Source organism: Neopelma chrysocephalum, unplaced genomic scaffold, assembly GCF_003984885.1.
Source record: "Neopelma chrysocephalum unplaced genomic scaffold, ASM398488v2 Primary Assembly neopelma1_25, whole genome shotgun sequence".
In the NCBI taxonomy this organism is placed as follows: Eukaryota; Metazoa; Chordata; class Aves; order Passeriformes; family Pipridae; genus Neopelma; species Neopelma chrysocephalum.
In genome coordinates, this window is record NW_020897694.1 from 32,647,278 (window position 1) to 32,668,187 (window position 20,910).

Here is a 20,910-nt window from a genome sequence, read left to right on the forward strand (position 1 = left end):
AAAAGTACTTTCTATTGGCACCCTGAGAGTATTCAAAACAAGCAGCCAACAGGGAGAAGGCAAAGCTAGCGTCTGAAACTAGGCAGACTTTGAATAGTGTCTCTTTTTAAAAAAACAGTCCTGATTAGATGGTGCCCAGGTGATACAAATAGATTTGTTAACGGGATTTAACTCTGAAGACAACCCCCCCACCACCACCATTTAAGTATGAAGGAAAACTTGCTGCATCTACAACTGATCATTGCATCTTATCACCAAAACCTAACAAGCACCAGCGGGAAGGAACCGCCCTGCAGCATACCTGCGAAATACCTCCCTGCAGGATCCACCTTCCCATCATTGAATCGGTTGTTCGGTTTGTCCTTGTCCACTTGAGTAATGGTGGTTACCTGTTCCTCTTTCCACTTCAAAGCAGCAAACTTGGTTCCCAGGGTGATGACATAATCTCCAGATTTCCGAAGAGCCACAGAGCTCACAGGAGCATCTAGAAACAGGGTGAAATGGAAAAGAGGGATGTGCTATGGCAAGACATTTCTACCCACCTGAGACATGCAAACTGAACATAGTGAAACCACAGGCAAGAGAAACAATCTGCTTTTCTAACAAACAAATTGAAGACTAAATACATAGAAACAGATTAGGTCATGCTAAGAGGGCATACTTAATGCATACAACAAGTTGCTATGAAGGGAATCACCATTTATTGGGACACATAAACTCAGGAAACTTAAGTATTACCACTGCTCCCAGGAGCTATAATCATTACCAGCATCTGGTTCAGCTAGATGCTTAAAAAAAAAAAACCCAGGCATTAAAAGGGAGACAGGGCTTTTTACAACAGCTTACTGTGTGGGTTCCCCCCCACACAAAGGAAAAATCAATTGCCACAAGAGCTCTGGAGCAACTGTGTTTGTTTAGCACAGCTCCTGCATAAATCAGCCCTACACTGATGGAGGCAAGAGTATCTCTGCACTGGGACAGGCCACACTGGGCAGGAGAGCCACTCCCCTGCACCACATTCTGCTGTGCAGTTCAAACATGCCTCCAGCAGCACCAAAAACACACCAAGGAGTGGTGGAGCTTCCCAAGAGTTAAAGGGAAACAGAAAACTGGTATATACTCCACAGTTAATTTACAGTCACTTGAGCTATTATGCATAAAACCTCAATTGCAGGTTATTATAAAGGAATTAGTAAAAAAACCCAGTGAGCGTGAAGACAACATTTCTGTAAAAGCCTACAATCAGATGCAATATAAGGAATAATAACTTTAGGTAGGGCAATAAAGTCTGGTATAATATTTTATACACATGAGACTAATCACCAACTTAATTATTAAAAAAAATAAAACATTTCTTGTATTTATAGCTTTGCAGGGGTATAATTAGGTAATAGTTTCACAAATACTTATAACTACCACCAGCCACCACTGTTGCCAAGAGGAACTAGTCCTTTCTGGCTGTTTGCTCATGGCTCAGGATGTCCCTTCCCTTTGGAGCCCTGGCAGCGGTACCGCTGTGCCAGAAATCTGAATGCTATTTACTTGCCAGCACTTGATATGCCCACCTGACTGCAAGCTCAGCTCCAGTAGCTCCATGTCCTAGAGGTGTGTGACCCCACTACGGAGGCTGCTGGTAGTCTGGGCTCATTTACACTGGGTGACTGGGTGCCAATTCTTCTTCCTGTGCCAGCACAGAGGTCAGCAGAGTCCCCTCAGCCATGTGTGGCACCTGCCACACGTAGCAATTTTGCTGCTCTTTGGATTGCCAGTAACCACACCAATAAAAGTGCTTTTCTGCCTGTACCAGCAGCAGGGCCTCTGCTAGCAGAACATGGGAACACAACTCTCCATTTGCTTCCCCAGGAAAACACCTGAGGCTGTGGCTCCCACAAGCCCTTTCACCTGAGGCAGCCCCCAGGGCCGACATCCTATCCAGGGAGTAGCAGCCCCCAAGCACAGCAGTCCACACACCCTTGACTGGCTGTTCCTGGAGGTGTCGGCTCCCCAGGTGCCCCTACACAAGAACAGTCCCATACCTTCCTGACAAAGCACCGCAGAGGAAAGGGGTGTATCCAGACACAGACACCCTGCTGTTCACTGCACAAATACAGTGCAAGCGAGCATCTCGGCCCTTGCAGCCAGCTCAGTCCACTGTGACACTGCAGGGCTTTGTTAAAGCAGCATCTGCAGGAATTGATTTATTTGTAGCACTGTTTTATGCCAAAAAGAAAACTGACCATAGGGTCTCCCCTCCAGGCACAGTTATGTGTGTAGCGGTGTTTTCCCTGTGGAGATAAAAAGGGCATTTGACATTGTTCCTATGTATGTGGTTGTTGTAATTCTCCGTACATTTTAGTAATGAGTAATTTCTAATTTCTCTCTTAGTTTCCACTTTGGAAACCCGCTATTTGAGTATGACATTCTTAGGCTGTTTGGGGGTTTTTTTGTGTCTTTTAGCCATAGTATTCCCAAAGGCACAGCTATTAATCATAACTATTTTATTATTAAAGAGAGGAAACAATAAAAAAATAAAAAAAGGAGCTACTTCAGCTTCTATCCCTTCCACATCTCCAGAGAGGCCATATGAAAAGACTACACCTTTGAGAGTAGGTCAAGCTGGGGGAAAAGGTTGGGAGAAGCACACTGCCTCAGCTAAGCTAAGAAGAAATAAGTTTGGGAAGCAACATTTCCCAAACTAATATCAGGTCTTCTCTCACCTTAAAACTGCTAACTACAATAATGTGAAGGGCAGATAAGCCCAGATAATTTCTTGTGAATAACGTCAGCAGCTTATGGGTAGGCAAAATTGATTTTCACCAAGTGTTATTGAACATGAGAAAAAAATTGTACTGAAACTACTTAAGGAGCTGTCTTCAGACAGACAAATATTTACATTATCACACCAGCAGCAAATCTGCAACTCTTTCTTTATGAGAGTTAGCATATCTCTTCCTTTCTGGAATAAATACTTAAAACTACTGAGACTGGCTGGTGATACTGTTACCTTAAAATATATCAACTTCTTAATTTGCTATTGGAAATCTTTTACAATACAGAAAATGTTACGAGCATTGCTCATTCAAATCAGAACAAAACTACCACAGAAATCAACAGTGGAACTTTACCTCTGGGACAATATGGAACAAAAGAGGACTTTTGTCCAACTTGCTAATTGTGGACAACCTACAGGAAAAAGATGTAGATCAAACATAACCCAGTACCACAAAACCATAAAAAAAGTTCCCAGGACTAAGTCTGGCCTGTACCTAGTGTCTGTGCAAAGCCCCAGTGTCCTGTCGGCCTAGGAAAGTGAGGTTGTAGGGAAAGGTCTCCAGAAGATGAGCACCATGCAGCTGCCGAGAGACACGGCACGGAGTCAGAACACACAACTCCCGCATGCAGCAGAGGGTTTTCCAGCGGCTCCTTACCCACGGGGATGGCCTGAGCTTGCCTGGTGACCGGGCTCCAGCGGCACACCTTCCTACCCGAGATGTCCACGTATAGGAGCGCGCCTTCCTTCTCGTCCCACACGGGCGACTCCCCGATCCTGTAGCCCTCGTTGGCAACGCACTCAATCCTGACGGACGACATGCCTGCGAAGGGAATCGTCACCGACCCTCAATGCGAGTTCCACACCTCCTCCCCCGCACCGGCCTGCTGGCAGGAAAGAAGAAAAAAAAAAAAAAAAAGAAGGGGGGGAGTAATAAAGGGGAGGCAAAAATTAAATCGGGGGTGCAGGAGGGAAAGGCCAAGGCCGCTCGCTGGGGGGCCCGCCCCCGCACGCCCGGCTGCGCGGGCACAGCGCCCGGCGCGGCGGCATCACTGCTGAAGGTGCCGCCATGCAGTGTAAACACACGCGTGTGTATCTACCTATACGTCTGCCTATGGATAGGGGAGAGAAGCGTAACAATAATAATTAACCATAATTAATAACAATACTAAATAATCATAAAACGCGCACCCACACGAACGCCGCCGGCCCTACCTGCTTCCAGCCGCGCAGGAGAGGTCCCGCCGCCGCCGCTCTTATAGCGGGGAGGGCAGAAAGGCGGCGGCCGCGCCTTGGGTACCCTCGTCTGGGCGGGTCCCCCGCCCAGGCCAGGCTGTCCTGCCCGGCGGGGAGGGCGAAGGCCGCGCTGTTCGGGAGGCTCGTCTCCACGCAGTGCCGTAAGGCCAGCGCGGCGAGCCGGGAGCGGCGGCTGCCCGAGCAGCAGCGGCTCGGCTCCCCCGCCTCCAAGAGCTGCAGGAAGGAAAAAGAGGGAGCAGAGATTTCCCATCGCGGTGGAAAAGTTTCTCGGCTCCCCTAGAGGCTGATTTCCAAAAGGCCTGGTTTCTGTCTGCCTTCTTGCTGTGCTTTGGCCTTGGCCCCAACTTCCAGCACCAGGGATCCTTCTCCACAGCTCTTGCAGCATTTCCCTGGTTATCCAGAAATCCTGGGCCTTCCATGTGCCAAGCCCTCTTTTACTCCTTGTGTTGTAAAGCCCTTATGACTTCCAAAGGCGTAAGGCAAACAGCTGGCATCAAAATTTCCAGGTGCAGTTCTCTGTTGTGCCTGCTTATCTCTGTGCTATGACCACTCCACCTCCCAGGCCTCAAATCATAAAGGAAATGGTGCTTTTAAAATCCCAGCTCTCCTCTTCAGCACCCCATGACATATTGCCTTTTGACTTGGATTCGGTTATCCCTGTAGGGATCAGTGATGTCAAGCGATTTCAGTCTCACTGCTGCGTGTCTTGTGTGTCTCCTCCTGGCAACTCAGGATACACCAATCAGGTACAGGCTGGCTCACCCCTGTCCCCACAAACGAGAATTAACTTTGCTGCTCCAAAACTCGCTTCTCCCACATCCAGATTCTTGTTTTGAGCTGGCACGTGTAGCAGCCCCATTATTTGAGGGGCACTACACACAACCATAGTCTTTTAGGAGGTAGCTGCCTGCACAACTCCTGTTACAGATTTTATCTGTTCCTTAACATACACTCTCCTCTTGGCAATTATCTCCTCTCAAAGATTTTTACTCAGTTGCCTTTATTCATAAAGCAGGTGCTCACAGCCCAGGCTGCACTTGGTCACGTTTTTCTCTTTTAGTGGTATATTTGGAAAGTTCAGGGCCTACATGACCTTACCAACACATGTTTCATGTAGGCTTCTCTTGATGGACAACTAATGTGATATTTATTAACTTATTGATACCTGACCTGAGCAGCTAGGCTTTTATTTTACAGGCTTGCATGGCATTACTTCAGTGCTTAGCATTGAATTTTCTCTTTCTGTCTCTACTGCTGTGTCGTACAACTGATAGAAGGATTCCATCTCAAATCTGAGGCAAGCAAATTATCAGCAACTGCCAACACAGAAAAACATCCAGAAAAAAAAAGCCACATCTCTCCTTCTTTATACATTTTACAACTAGGAAAGAAGATCCAGAGGTTTAAAAAAATGTATGCAAAGAATTCATTAAGTACAATGAAAGATAATTATCGATTCTTACAAAGCTTAGCCATGTTTGCTGCTCTCCCATTGTCCTTGCACACTATGAGGCCATTTGGGATACTTGGCCAACGCAACAGCTTACTGAATCTAGTAGCAGCAGGAGATACACCCTCAACCCACCTCACCAGTCTCTCTGCTCCTTGCTGACTTCAGCATTTGCCAGCATGGTTTGGAGGCATCAAAACAAGCTGTGTGTTGGCACACACCTTGGGAGAAAATTAACAGCTTCTGCAAGCACCGGGTTACAACACAAACTCTGTGCCACGTATTTTGAGCTTGGATCTCTGCTTACACAGGACAGTACTCCTGCTTTGTCTTCTCTGTAATGGCTAATCCAGGCTTGTTGAAAGGTAGAAGCAGGGAGGAATCCATGGAGGGGGGTGCCTTCATGGAGAGCATCAGCTGAGGTCTTCTGCCAGTACGAGTTCACTGAGGGAAAGAAGAGCACAGAAGAGATGGTGCCAAAGGTTGTGCTTCCTTGAGCCTTCCCCACTGGGAACTTCCCACTGTTGCATTGCAGTCACAGTGTCTACTCTGTGGCCTCCAAATCTGACTGACAGGGAGCACACACAGTACCACCGTGGCTTCCAAGGGAAGTGGCTGGAAGGTCAGCATTTATCTCACATGGATAAATCATATGCTTGCTCCTTCTGCTTTGCAGGGAGCAGGAAGTGGAATTTTAACATCCACAACCATGAAGAACAGAAAGAGTAGATCTGTGATGCAGGAGGCCTTGATAAGGTGAAGTCACAACTCTCCCCCAGCCTACAGGTTCCCTGAGCCTGCCAGAAGCCATTACCCTTCTTGCCAGTAAGGAAATGCTCAGCAGTTCTGGAGAACAGCCTAGTGTGCCACAGAGCTGGAAAAATCCCCCCCAACTTAAGGACTGTAGGCGAAAAGAGGTGGTGGATTATTTCAGGGGCTATAAAGAGACTGGTTTTTGCTTATGCTCATTCCTGAAAAGTCACAGTTGTTCTCTCCTTTTATGAGCTTGATCCTGCTGTTTCTTCATCTTTAGAGTATTCTTTCTTCTGTCACCTTTAGTCTTTTTTTTTACTACTGTTAGTCCTCTCCTCCCTGCTGGAAGGTGAGAGGGCTTAGGCCTGGTACGAAGTGCAAATGTCACATATCAGATGTCTGTATCTTAACAGCTGCCTCTGAACAGGGAGTCTGTCAAGCCTTCTCTTCAGATGGGCAAGGTGCAGCCGAGAGCAGGGACTGTGCAGTCAAGACAGTGGAGCCCAAAGAGCCACTACCTCAGTGCAAGCCTGTTAAATCCTGCTGTTAAATCCATTCAGGCACATGAGAATTCACCACTAGCAGATGACACTGCATTTGAGGAGGGGACAAATGCAAAAAACACCAAGCAAGAGCAGAGGTAGAAATACAAAATCAGTCACTGCAATCAGTTGGCTGGAAAGCAAGAGTTAGCACTGCCAGGCACTTGTTTGCAGACAAGTATAGTTCTTGGAATTGACTTGCATGTCCAGATCAAGGTTTTATCTGTTAGTAAGCAACAAGTTGGTCCAGGAGAAATCAAACTGCTGAGAACTCTCAACTGTTTACTAGTCTGGATGATCACAATTGTGTATTTAAACACTCATAACAGTCCAAACATTTGCCAAAGTACTCCCTTTTCCTGTTTGCACGTCTCCTTGGGAGAAGGTGGCAGCAGCAAACTTGTGCCCATTGACTAATTTATGTGTCTAACACCGCTGTCACACAAGTTAATGCAGAATGGATTCAGAATCTCAAACAGGGAATTCTAAGAAGGATTGCACCGAATTACCATGAAGTCGTATCGAAGTATTTAGCCTTTATAGTCCAGTTTCTCTCAGAACCAGCAGCAGTACCTTTTACTTATCACAGTTTATTATGCAGACTTATTTCAGCATAATTTCTTACGTACTGGCTAGAGGCTCATGAAAAACCATCTCTTACTTGAGAATGTAGTGCTATGAGCAAACATCATGACCCCTTCCAGTGCAGCCAGTCTCTCAAGTCTGTCATGGACACCCTCACACTGTTACACGTGCACCTCCAACTTCTTTGTCACAGAAGCACCCACAAGTGCCAGGTCCTGCCACCTGAAGCTACCTCACAAAGCTCAGAGTTCCCAGTCAGTGCCTGTGCAGGCCTTTGCTCTGCACCAGGAGCAGTCAGGCAACAGGGAGCTTCAGAAAGCTATTCTTCAGTGAAGCACAGCCAAGATATTTTTTCATTAATGCCTTACTTTTCTGCACTCTGTACCCCACGTGACCTGGATTTGCATTTTGCTTGCCTCAGGTTAAAAAAAAGAGCATTGATTTGTGCTACAGCAGCTGCAAAATTACAGTCACAACAGAAGCCATGCAAGGGAGCCAGGACTTCAGGGAAGGCAGCATCTTTCATTCAAGTAGCTGATTTAGCAACAGTGCTTTCAGTGTTTGTGGCTTACAGGCATGCAAGTTGTCCTAGTCCAAATCAGAAATATTCAAATTAACTGCAGGTTTAGGGTGACTGCTCAGAGCTTAATTTAGCATGTTCAACCAGACAATTTGAGGAAAGTCTGGTTTATGTATTAGCCATTTGTAACGAGTGTAAACTACAACTTGCTTATTAGTATCTTTTATCACCTGGCTCATGCAGCTTTGAGGCCTCTGTGCTTTCTTAAGCCAGGAGAGACGTCTGGCTTGTTCTAGAAGGAATAATCAGGAAAAGAATAAGACAATGCCCCTACTCCATTTTACAGGAGACAACAGAACAATAGCTGAGCCATCAGTTCTAAGGAAGGAAAGTACTTTGGCCAGGCTTTATTCAACCAGATGCAAATGGAGCCTAAAATGCCAGTGACAGGGGTTCCCGCACTACTCAGCACCGCCCTTCTGAGATAAGGGAGATGGAACTACAAAGGAATGCAACCACACACCGTGGTTTCAGGCAAAGTGGGTGGGCTAGTTTAGGGATGTTTTTCCCCCTCTGATGACTCAATCCCTCACTAGAGCCTGCACTTCCAAAGGTATAACCAGAGCCATTTTCCCAAATGGCATATAACACCTTTTCTTTTTATAGATACTACTCCAGTGGTCTCCTTGCAGTTGCTGAGACTGGAGAAAATAAAAAGAGTGGCGTATCTTGAGGATGGTGAGACACAGGAACAGGTTGCCCGCAGAAGTTGTGGCTGCCCCATCCCCGGAAGTGTTCAAGGTCAAGTTGGATGGGGCTTTGAGCAACCTGGTCTAGTGGAAGGTGTCCCTGTCCATGGTAGGGGGATTGGAACAGGATGAGCCTTAAGGTCCTTTCCAATTCAAACCATTCTGATATCTTGATGTCTGTGTCACAGATTCAAGACCTTTCAGATGACCAGGAGATTTCCTGACAGCATCTTCCTATAATGTTGTTGCTGTGTTAGGTTTTAAATCTTTCCTCAGCACACTAATTTGTCCACCCTAATGTGTCCTGCCTTGCCCAGTGCTCTTCCCTGGCTGGGGTGAGGGTGGGTGGGGCAGCACTTGGGGAAAAACAACAGAAACTGGAAAAAATGTCTTCAGGATGGTTAAGCCAAAAGCAACCATAAAGGTGTCATTATGGAGCCTACCCAGAGATTTAAAACAATGTATCAGATAAGGCAGCCTAGGCGAGGCAGATACCCGGCTTCAGGGCTGCTGAGAAAGCAATGGGAAGGCAGGGAAGGTCTGCCCAGCCTGAAACAAAAGAAGAGTCTCGGAGAAAGGGCAGGGCAAGGTGGATCCAGGAGGTTGTCCCACACAAAAGAAACCTACTGGAAAAAGAAAGATTATGTGGAAGCTGTATGCACAGAAGCAGGGAAACTAATGAGCAAATATCTGAGGCTGCTTCTCCTTAACCACGTAGTCACAAACCTAACCAAGCCATCTGCAGAGGGGTTGAGGAACAGAAATAGGCATGCACATCTGCTATTTTCAAACAACTTACCCCCACTGCTATGTAACATTTTCTTTCAGAAAGCTGTGCTTGCAGTCACTTTAATCCACTTCTGTCACATCCCTACAGATGTGCTGACTTGGTTAGGAGCAGAGCCTGGCAGCAGTTATCCCAGGATCAACTGTGCAAGAGGGATATGTTGCAGAATTGCACCCCAGGAGGGGCAATAGCCTGTTGAGCTCTGAAGCGGGCACAAGGTTCAGAAGCAGCAGTAGCATGGCATCTCTCATGAAACCAGAACCCAGAATTCTGTCTTCACTTCTTCCTAAAGAAGCTGCATTGAGGCACTCCATTGTTTTCCATCTCTGCCCTTCCCCGGTGTTTTTCCCTCACATGCCAAGCTCCCAGGTTGTGCAAGCAGCTTCCTTTTGTTCCTTAATTCGCATCAAAAGCATGTTTTCCTACTAGATGTGTCAATTCCCTGCAGTGCTAAACCTTTACAAGCACTGGGATCATCAAAATTCCCAACGATCAAAATGAGTGGTTTCGCTGGATTATCTTTGCAGCTCACAGAGGCAGGCTTTGAACACTTGGTAACGCTCGGTCCCTCCCAGTATCAGACACACATCATGCGTCTGCAGCACAGCCTGTACATCCAGGCCGAGTCGTCAGCGGTGCCACATCAAAATCAAGTGAATGTTTCAGGCTTACATTAAATATCCAAACACTTGTAATTTCTTCCTCTATGGCTGGGAATTCATGGTGCAAAGAAAACATTCTACAAATGACGTATGCAAATTATAACCGAGAAACATTTCTCTTAGGATAGAAACACACATGCAGAAATGATGGTGCTGGGAATCACCACATAGCCCCTGTTAGTGCTTGGCCCAAGTTTCCATGAACCAGTAACCACAATTATTTGTAAAGACTCTACAAACCAACAGCAACGGTTTCCAAAATAATGAGTATACCAATTTCCTTCCTTGGCCCTGTCTTTCCCACTTCCCAGCCACAAGCAGACTGTATTTGCACAGGGAATTAGAAGCCGCCAATCGGAAAGTCAAAAAAGGAAGTCTGCTGCTGGAATTTATTGCAAGATCACCTTCAGGGAAGAAATCCTGGTCCTGAAAAACAGCTGACAGGCCGACACTTACTGCTTCTTCCTAGTGATGATTTTTCTTCTCTTCTGTCTGCGCCTTTACCACCTTTCCCCCCTTTTTTTACCTCCTGTTTGCTTTTCAACTGAGGGACTTGAGCTCCATTTCACCCAGCCTATCTCCAGCTCCAGTCCCAGCCTGCCTAGGGCCACTTGCTCAGTCACTCCTGCCCATACACCAGGCCACAAGCACGTTGGCTGCTCAGCTTTCCACTCGCTCTGTCGCTGCCAGACCCACTGCTGGCAGGGACGGTCACTGCTGCCTGCAACACCCAGATTGCCAATTCCCCATCCCTCTTGGATGCTGCCAGTTGCAGAGCCGGTCAGAGCACAAAGGATGCTATCGGATCAGTTGTGCAGCTACACCCACTCCTTTCTCTCCACCTTCCTTTTCCTCTTGCCTTCTTCCCTCCTCTAGCACAGGGAGCAGCTCCTCTCTGACAGCAAGGTACATCACAGCACCGGCCTGTGGGAGCAGGGGGAACTACAGCAAAAGTCCGTGTTAAACTGACGCAAAACATCAACCCAGGAACTTGCTTGCATTGATTAGTCCTTTGCACATACAGGGCAATAGCAAGCTGTGTTTAGCTGTGCACGTCTGTGGGTGTAGAAGAAGAGGGATCAGACAGAAGACCTGGCTACAGCTCTTCCTCTATAACCCACTTTGTCCAACCAGTGAAAACCAGCCATACTACAACATAAGCAAATACATTGAAAAGTGAGGCCAGGGCAGCAAATAGTCTGCTACATTTGCTCAGCTAGGCAGAAACAAAAGCCAGGCTTGCACTATTTGCTATACACAGCAAATTAGTGCTCAGCGACTCTTTTTTGGGATGCTGAAGGGGAAGGGTTTTCCTGGATACTTAACTTGTTAAAGCATTGCCAGGTCTGCAGAAATAATTTACTCCTGATGGACACAGTACTGATGAGTTTCACAAGCTGCCAGACACAGAGGGAAAAGCCCTGAATAAATCACAACAAATGAAAATATTGTTAGCAGTTTCATAATTTAATGAAAAAGTACTTGTAAAAAGGGGACATCTGAAAAAGACCGAGTCCATCTTGGAAAATTGAATATATATATATTTATATATATAAAACAAAATGCAAAAACACAAAAAAAATTGACAAATAAAGTTAAGAGGTAATACTTCAAACAGTTAGCCACCGAACGCACAATAAAAACTAGCAAATGCACTTTGGGGACAATACTTGAGAACTACATAACCAAGGGCTCCTTCATATGTTTATTAAGATCATGTAAAAATTAGCAAAACCATTGCCCAGACTGGAAACAACTGAATTGATAACCCCAGAAGAGCAGAAACGCTGAGTTTTGCTAAAGCACCATTTTCCCTCTCTTCTGTCATATGCTTCCAGCCACAAAATAATATGAACACTTTGCTGACCTCCCAGATAAGTGTTCCCAATAAAAGCTTCGTAAAATTTCAAGACCAGTGAGAGAGGATTACTAATAAATATTGAAGGAGAACTAAGAGAATCAGAACCAGAATACAAATGAATAGATATTTGTTTACTTTTTCTGAATGACCCATGGCTTAGAACACAAAGCATTTCCCATTAAAATAAAATATGTGGAAACCTAAAATGCTACTGCATATTTACACCAAATGAAATAATTTTGAAGATACAGCTCTAGAAAGATCAATTACACAAATATACATAAAATCAAAAAGTAAAAAACAAAATAAGATGCATGAAGCAAACAGAGCAGGTTTGCCAAGTATACTTTTTTTTTTTTAATTATTTCACTACTGAAGAGTCCTCCAGCCCCTGACCTGCTAGTCCTATTGCAACTACGGAGATTTCAAAGTTCAAAACAAATCTGAAAATGTTGTTGCCATTTCCCAAGCTAAAAGTAATAAATTAAAACCATGAAGAAAAACAAGTTGCTGTTTGGATTCTGCATAGTCATCTTCACGGTGGGTGGGGAACACCTTTTGTTTCCAGACAAAATTGAACCCTCAACAGAAAGGAGCTGTATGACATGCCCTATACAACCTATGGGCCATTTCAGCCAGTGATGTGGGGACAGAGGATGTTGCGTATTTATGAAATGTACAGCATTTCAGAGAAAAACAGTGCAGTTACTTCGTTGATCAACACAACATCATCTGAAAAACAAGAAGTTAGTTTGCATTTAAAGAAAAATCCCCTGTCATTGAAACAAACAGAAAGGGATTCCCTTCCCTTCTCGCTTCCTCAATACTGGCTGAACTTCAGTCACTATTTAACAATTGCTGATTTTAAAGGACACACCAAAAATGTGTTAGACTGGGAAACAGCAACTGATCCAGAGGTTGAAAAGCAGCTTAATAAAATAGTAGATTTTCAGCAAGTAAAAAACCCATACTCCAAATGATGATTGGCTAAAATTTTACAGACCTAGATGCCAGAAGGCTCCTATGCCTGTGTTCAGGCAACTAGGCTTGAAAATTTGCACCTGCAAAAAAAATTCAGCCAAAATTATTTCAAATTCAGCCGACTTTAAAAATACCAGGTAAAAACACCTCTGGATATGAAATCTCAGTTTCAAGAGGAACCTGGCATCACCGGTGATTGCCTAAATGTAAGTGTCAAATAGGATTTTTCTTTGAAGTAGTACATCTACTTTTGTAAACACTATCCACAAAATTAGCCATCTGTACTTGTTAGCTGGGTAAAATATTTACAAGTGCATCCCACAACAAGCAACTATGTACAGAGATTAAAAAAACTGAAGTACTAGAAGTTTTATATTTACAAAATAAGCAAGTTATTGTGAAGAGAAACAAAACCTTCAGCAAAAGCAGGGAACAGGGGCATGTCTAGAGGTCAGCAAGTTTGGCAGCGCCAGCGACGCCTGCTTCCACCCTCTGCAAGGAGCCTGCAAACGCCACTGCGGTTCAAAGCTCCTGCAGAAGGGGGATGGTCACTTAGTAGTCACTTAGGGCCTGATCCAGCAGAGCACATCAGCATATGCTCAGAGATCTGAGCACAATGGTTCCCAGGGAAACCAGCAGGACTTTTCACATGCTTAACTTCCTAACACATCCACAAGTGCATTGCTGGATCAAAGCCATGCTGCAGGTGCTGTAAGAATGCAGTTTCAGTGTCTCCGTTTGCAGTCTCTTGCAACAAATTAGAGCAATGCAAGGACTTCTTTGAAATCTGTCCACCATCACAAGACTGACTTAACATGAACACGTTGCCTCGCACATAAGCTGGCAAGGGGGAAGTGGTTTCCTGAATTTATGCAAAGATTAACCACTTCGTGCTCTCCCAGATGTTACCCTCTAGTAAAACACACGATTTCCACATGACTTTGTAGACAACTGAGCTAACCTTGCGAAGACTGCAAACCAATTCACAGTTGAACAAAACTACTCTGATTTCTCTCCCCTCCCCCCATCCCCTACTGCAGCTCTTCCTAACATAGGTCCTAGAATATTTTCTGGAACCTTTTGATAACGAGCTTTGCACTGGTACACGGGACTACATAAAGGCTGAATTACCCCGTGGGGGCTTCTAATCACCTTTGTACCGAACTGTGAGAAATCATATTCTTTTTGTTTCTATTGTGACAATCTCTTCCAAAGTCCTTACTTGGGCTTTCTCTCTCTGAGCTACTTCGTCTTAACCTCACTTGCTCTTTGTTTTCATCACTTTCTGCTTCAGAGTCACTCAGCTCTAAGTCAGGACAGTACCCATCGTTGTCCTGGTACGGAGCACCTTCAAGTGTCTGCTTGCTCCACAAGCGATCTTTTGTTGCAAGTCTTCTTGTTGGCTTTTCACAGCACCGGAGATCTTCTGTGGTCCTCACTAGACTATTGGTAGCCTCTTTAAAGGACCGGCTAAAATGTTCTATGGTGGATTTTCTGAAACCGCTCTGGCTGGCCAAGTGACCTGTGAGCATGGACTCTTGTTCGTAGGGTGTCTGGCTGGAGCTGTCTCTCTGGCTCACGTCTCCAGCCCTGCCCATCAGACCATTGGACTTGGCCATCAGCCTTGAGTTCTCCTGCTGCACCCGCCCATTCCCAATGGAAGACTGTCCATGCAAAGCAGCCTGGAGCGCTAAAGGCTTCCCGGATGGCTGACCACGGTGAAACTCCATCATCTGTGTGGGGCCAGAATCCTTTGCCTCGCTCCGAGGCTTGCCGATCCCTGCCAGCAACCCATTACTTCTGCTGTCGTGCTGATACCTGGTGTAAGATTTTGCTTTAATTTCAAATGATTCCTTTGACATCGGCACACTCCGTTTGCTGTAAACAGTACTGTTGTTTTCAGGAGAAAGCGGTCTGTTGCCAGGCTTCAGCGAGTTATTTTTGCAGTCTCCTAATGCTGATTTGGGCATTTTTAACTTTAGGGTGATCCTGGGAGGTGGATAGAACAGTGTGTTCTCTAGTGCACTTGTCAGGGTATGGCCTACAGGAGAAAGAGATGCGGGAGCAGGGAAAAATAAAAGGCAATTTTAAAATGGGTAATTTGTTTTTTTATCCATAACAAGTTTTATAGTCCATTATAAGGTCATGCAACAGTAAGAAGCATTTGCAAACAATTAGTGTGAAATAATTTTAGGACATTAAAGAGAAGCTGGGATAACGAAAACTGTACCAAATTAACCACCACTTTGGAATTTAGGTAAGCATTTAAGCATTTCCATTAAAAACAACAATGTGCCCTTTTTACAGGGCTTTCAGCCAGTGAATTGAACTAGTTTTGAGATATGACTGAAGTAGTTCCAACAAAGCTGTAAAAAAGGTTCATATTCAGTTTTGGATGAACAAAAAACAATACTTCAAACTGAGTTTCAGTTTGGATTTAGTTCAACTCTCTGCTTTGTATTATAAAATTCTCTATGCTTGAAAAGTCTTTTCACCCCAATATATTAGTCGTTATGATACTATATGCATATGGCACCCATTGCAAAGTAGTTATCAAGCTTTTCTAATAAAAAATTTAAAAAATCACTTGTGTTTGTAGAGACATAAAATAAATTTAGTAGATATTTCTACTAAAATACATTAACACAAAATCAAAGTGCTTCAGAATACTGCTGCTTCCACAGCATACTAGTCTGATTTAAAACAGGTCAAAAAAACCTATCTTATCAGTACTAATGAAACCTATCCATGTTTCAGGGGTAGAGAAAAAAAGCACAAAGACTTCACCCTAAACCGGTCATTAAAAATACAATGTTTTTTGACAGACCAGAGAGATCTTAACTTAGCATAGAAAAATAGCTGCCCTCCCTATTAAAAACCCTGCAGTAATTACACTGTAATGCATACTCTCCTCTTTTGAAATGTGCTCCTTATTTCAAAAAGTTGCTATAAAAGTGAAGGGCAGAGTGGAGTTTGCCACCTCAGCATTCCTAAACAGTCACTATTAATAACAAGAGTACTTAAACTCTTTTTGAAGGAAGGAGAGCAACTGCAGATGGTAAGCTAAGAAATGCCTCTTTGTGCTGCTCGCGAGGCACCATGAGAACAGCAGTGATTCCTATCAGTCACTCTTCTCTCTTGCCTGAAGGAAACCACTTCTGACAGCAAGAAAAAAAGCTTTCTCAGCTGGAGAACCAAGTACCAGTGCAGAGCTTGCTGTGGGGAACCAGTGCCATAGACCAGCAGTCCAAGAAAGCAAAAACCTAAGAGATCACCACCAGTTCCTTTCTGCTATCTGGATACCACAGTGATCAATAAGCAACAGGCATATACCGGAAACAGCCATAAAATAAAGAAATATTCAAGTAAATATTTTAAGAGATTAAAGAGTTCTCTGTGTGTTGTTACTTCCATTGATTGTGTACTTGAAGAAAGTTTTCAAGGCAGTTTTATGTGTTAAAAACACTAAGCAGGAACACGCAGAGAACACACTGTTTTAGTTTAAATACATGCAGAATTTGTAAATATTTTACATTTATATGATTACCTGCAGCGATTTCCTGATTAATGAGTTGGACTTGCAAATTGAAGACCTGTTCATGTACTTTACTGTGGGACAACTTCAGTTTCTCTCTCCTGCTTACCATGTAGCAGAGATTTCTTACCTATGGAGGAGTAACAGGAGACTTAATAGGCAATAAGAAAATAAACCCTGACACAGTTTAAAAAGTGTATCATAAACAGAATCAAAACAACAGTATGTGCAAAATCCCTTGGCAAAGTTCTTGTGGATATTACTGAACATACATAACTATCAATTTTGAAAAAAATTCTTTTTTTTTTTTTTAATTGTCAATTCAATGCATGCCTTGAATACATTTCACAAGACAACAGAATATATTTTCATTTTGACTGACCCATTTAACAGTTTCTTTTTGGACTCCATTGCATTGACTCATAAGGTTCAACAAGGCCAAACGCAAGGTCCTGTTTCTGGGTCAGGGCAATACCCAGGATCAGTGTGGGCTGGGGGATGAATAGATAGGGAACAGCCCTGCAGAGAAAGACCTGGGGATAATGGTCAGTAAAAAATTGGACAGGACCCATCAATGTGCACTCGCAGCGCAGAACTACAGCAAAAGCAGCATGGGAGAAGGTCAAGGGAGGTGATTCTGCCCCTCTGCTCTGGTGACACTCCATCCGTAGTGCTGCATCCAGCTCTGGCATTTCCAGCACAAGACAAACATGGACCAGTTGGAGCAGGTCCAGAGGAGGGCCACAAAAATGGTTAGAGGGCTGGAACTTCTCTCTTCTGAAGACTGAGAGAGTTGGGGTTGTTAAGCCTGGAGAAGAGAAGGCCCTGGGGAGACCTTACTGCAGCTTTTCAATATACAAAAAGGGATTATAAGAAAGAGAAACCAGAGCCTGTAGTGACAGAGAAAGGGGCAATGCTTTTAAACTGAAGGAAAGTAGGTTTAGATTGGGCATAAGGAAGACATTTCTTACAGTGAACATGGTGAGGCACTGGAACAGCTTGCCCAGAGAAGTTGTGGGAGCCCCATCCCTGGAAGTGGTCAAGACTGGATGTGGCTTTGAGCAACCTGGTCTAGTGGAAGGTATCCCTGCCCAAGGCAGGGGGTTGGAACTAGATGGTCTTCAAGGTCCCTTCCAACCCAAACCATTCTGTGATTCAGTTCCATGTAATTCTACTTTTTCTATTTGTTTGAGTTAATAGCAACATTTTCACCTAATGTAATCAGAATAGGAAGAGGCACTGAAACTTCTTGATAAACACCTAAAAGTCCTTTCAAAACAGAGAAACAGTGTAGGGGTTGGTTGAAAGGTATCTGCCAAATGTACTTTCCCCAGCATTCAGTTCCATCTGTTCAAAACTGGTACCTCCCTACCCCAAAACAAAATTCCAAGATTCCCAAATTTATATTTATTCCAAAATAAAACAAAGTAGAAAATCTTATAGCATGGGAAGTTCAAAAACTTTGAGACAGGCATTTCAAAATGTGAATCACCTCCATAAGTACATCAATTTCAACAAAATTTGATGCAAAGCAAACATTTATCAAACAAAAGCCTGAAATGGTCTCTTGAAAAATAAAAAACAACCCACCCAAAAATACCAACCCTCCATCTGAAGCACGGGTTTTAATTCTTTTTTAAAATAAGGTTCCGTATCCAAAGTAGTCCTGGAAAAGATCTGAGATTGATTATGACTAGATTCAAGAAAACAGTTACGCTGACAAGTACAAATCTTGGCTCCAACACTCATCTCCCTGTATTTTCATGTTGTTCTCTCCCCAGTACTGTTTCCCCTTTTTCTTACAACGCTATTACCTCTCTCCTGCTTTTGCTACCCCTCTCCTCATCAAATTTAGCACATCTATTTTATTTTTTACATTTGCTACCTATCTCTAAGCACTTGAAAACTGCAGCTGACCACTATGCAACAGGCCAACCTAATTGGCAGCCTCCAAGTGGTAACAAGTCTGGCTTCCTCCTCCATCAGCTGCCAGAAAAATGCACTCTGTACACCTTCCTAATAATCTCTGCTCTGATTTTTGCTGATGGATTCCTTTTTTCCAAACTACTGTCTAGCTGGCAATCTGGTAAGAGCCCAGCTAGCTACTGATGAAAAATAATTTCCTTTACCTCCTTCTCAGTAAAGCCACAAGCAGTGGCAGACACGGAGGGTTATGTTAAGACCACTAATTCGCTGTAGGACCTAAGGCAGCTACATGCAGTGAGAACATCTAGGTCTAGAGAGCAATGAGTTACTCAGTCTGCCTGCTACCTGGGACAACCTGACACCAGAGGAAGAGACGTGACTAAGACTCCTGAATCAGATGTCATGGGAAGTGGTACCAGTACAGGCCCAGCATTCTGCTTCTGCATGTGTGGAGCCAAAAAGTCCCCATGGAATTTAACCACCTAGGATATCACCTACTTGACTCCAAACCATGCAGGCGAATGCTGAAAGACCTAATTTTTTTTAAACATTTACTCAATTGAAGTTGAAATCAGAGAGTCAATTACCAAATATGTACATTGTGCACAGAAACGTGTCAGGAAGCACTGAATCTCTCACTGGATTGAGAGAGGACAATTTCTGAAAGTCTGCAGCAGGCAGAGCAGCATATCAAAAGACTGAAGTTGAAGGCCTTACTTTTTTTTTAATCTTTTAAATAGTTATTTTTAAAATCATCTCCCTTTGCTTTCCCGACTCCCACTTTCATCCACAAACAAAGACCTTGCTCACCTGCACATAGTTTTTCAAAACTTTACCAGTTAAATTCTTACCCTCTCTAGGTCCTGTCTCAAATGCATGAACATCCTCATGCGAGTATGAATGCTATCTTCTTTTGGCTGCACCAAGCCATTTTCTTCGTCCTCCTTGGGAGGAAACAATGGTTTGTTAAAGTTACTTTTTCGCTTTAATTTCCAGTAATTGTAGATGAAGTCTACAGCAAGTTTAGGAAGGCCCAGCTCTGCTGCAACATCCTCCACTTTAACTAATGAGTAAAATTCTTCTTCCAGCTCTCTGAGTTTTTGGGCTCGTAAACTCGTTTTCTCGCTCTCTGTTTGCTTCTGCTCTGACACGCACTTGGGGTGCTCCTCAACATCAGGCAGCGAATTCTGTTTGTTCTTGCTGTGCTTTAGACAATATGACTTGAACTTGACCTCATCCCCATCATCCAGGATAGTCTTCATTTCTAAGCTATGCTCAAAGGCACAGGTGACATGAAAGGCAGTGATGCAGCTTTTCACGGAACACTGCAGACAAAATAAAACAAAAGATCTCAATTACTAACAGTAAAACAACAAACCAGAAAAGAAGGACATAATTATCTTAATTACATGAAAGTCCATCCCTACAAAACCTTATTTTCTACACAGTCGTAAAAATATCTGTTGATACCTTAGAAGTTGGCTTCACCCGATTTAGTATTTTCTTGTTTGCAAAGTGTTCAACAGAAGGAGTTTTCTGTTCATCTCTGATGCACATAGTAGTGGTTCTTAGACATCTCAGCCTTATTGAAAGGAAGGCAATCCAGGCTAACTCCTAAATCTCTGTGCTAGTCAACTAATTTGATAGAAAAGAGCTATGAAGAAGTAGATATCTACTCAGTGGTCATCTGCATTGTAAAGCACCTCTGAACACTAGAAGAACAAAATGCAATACCAAAATTGCCCTTCTGACATAGACTTACCCTGGAGAGTCACTACAGGACAAGTACGTACCTGAATGCAAGCACCAGTTTTCAGTTTGCATAAACTGCACACTAGAGCCCATCGACTTGGTGGAATGTGAGACACCTTTGTGATTGGCTCCATCCTTTCTGGGCAAGCAATGCTAACCTGTAAACAAAAAAATCAGCATGGAAAACAGTTACCAAGGCAATAAAAACAAGCAAGCAAGATATGTAGGAGCAGAATCATCTCTATTTCTGGGGTGATGGGGGATCACAACAGTTGACTGTACTGGAAGCTGAAGTGAGCTTGACTGGGAATGATTGGCAAAAAACCCCCATTGTGACTGGCCAGAGGCCCTATGTATCCTTGGCATAGATTACCTCTATGGTAATCTATCATCATCAGGCTTTTGGGATAGCTGCTGTGGAGATAGAAGAAATTAGACAGCTGAGTACCTTGCCTGGTCTCTCAGATGACCCTTCCATTGTAGGACTGCTGAGGGTCGAAGAACAACAAAGTACCAAGCGCTACCACAACAGTGCAATGCCGCACTAACTGGGACTCCGTGACCCCCATCCATGAGATGATTCATGAACTGGAGAGTCAGGGAGTGGTCAGCAAGACTCACTCACCCTTTAATAGTCCTGTATAGCCAGTGTAAGTCCACTGGAGAGTGGAGACTGACAATGCTCTATCATGGCCTGACTGACGTCGCACCACCACTGAGCGCTGCTGCGCCAGACATGCTGGAATATATATACATATATATATATATATATATAGTATA

General features: G+C 44.0%; 1 protein-coding gene across 5 annotated transcripts in view; it reads right to left on the reverse strand.

The window, feature by feature from the left end:
- LOC113963564 (regucalcin) overlaps nucleotides 1-20,910 on the reverse strand; it is an 80,766-nt gene that overhangs the window by 7,832 nt on the left and 52,024 nt on the right. Inside the window, exons 8-13 of one of the 5 annotated variants that reach the window (XM_027674803.1) lie at nucleotides 20,172-20,288; nucleotides 19,230-19,703; nucleotides 16,465-16,582; nucleotides 14,140-14,958; nucleotides 3,429-3,593; nucleotides 302-484 (exon numbers count right to left, since the gene is read on the reverse strand). In XM_027674803.1, coding sequence (XP_027530604.1) covers nucleotides 302-484; nucleotides 3,429-3,593; nucleotides 14,140-14,958; nucleotides 16,465-16,582; nucleotides 19,230-19,703; nucleotides 20,172-20,288 — 1,876 coding nt within the window. Of the gene's footprint in view, nucleotides 1-301; nucleotides 485-3,428; nucleotides 3,655-3,870; nucleotides 3,883-3,985; nucleotides 4,091-4,169; nucleotides 5,922-14,139; nucleotides 14,959-16,464; nucleotides 16,583-19,229; nucleotides 19,704-20,171; nucleotides 20,289-20,910 lie in introns of those variants that run through there. The other 4 variants (XM_027674804.1, XM_027674807.1, XM_027674805.1 and 1 more) reach the window with 4 other exon arrangements.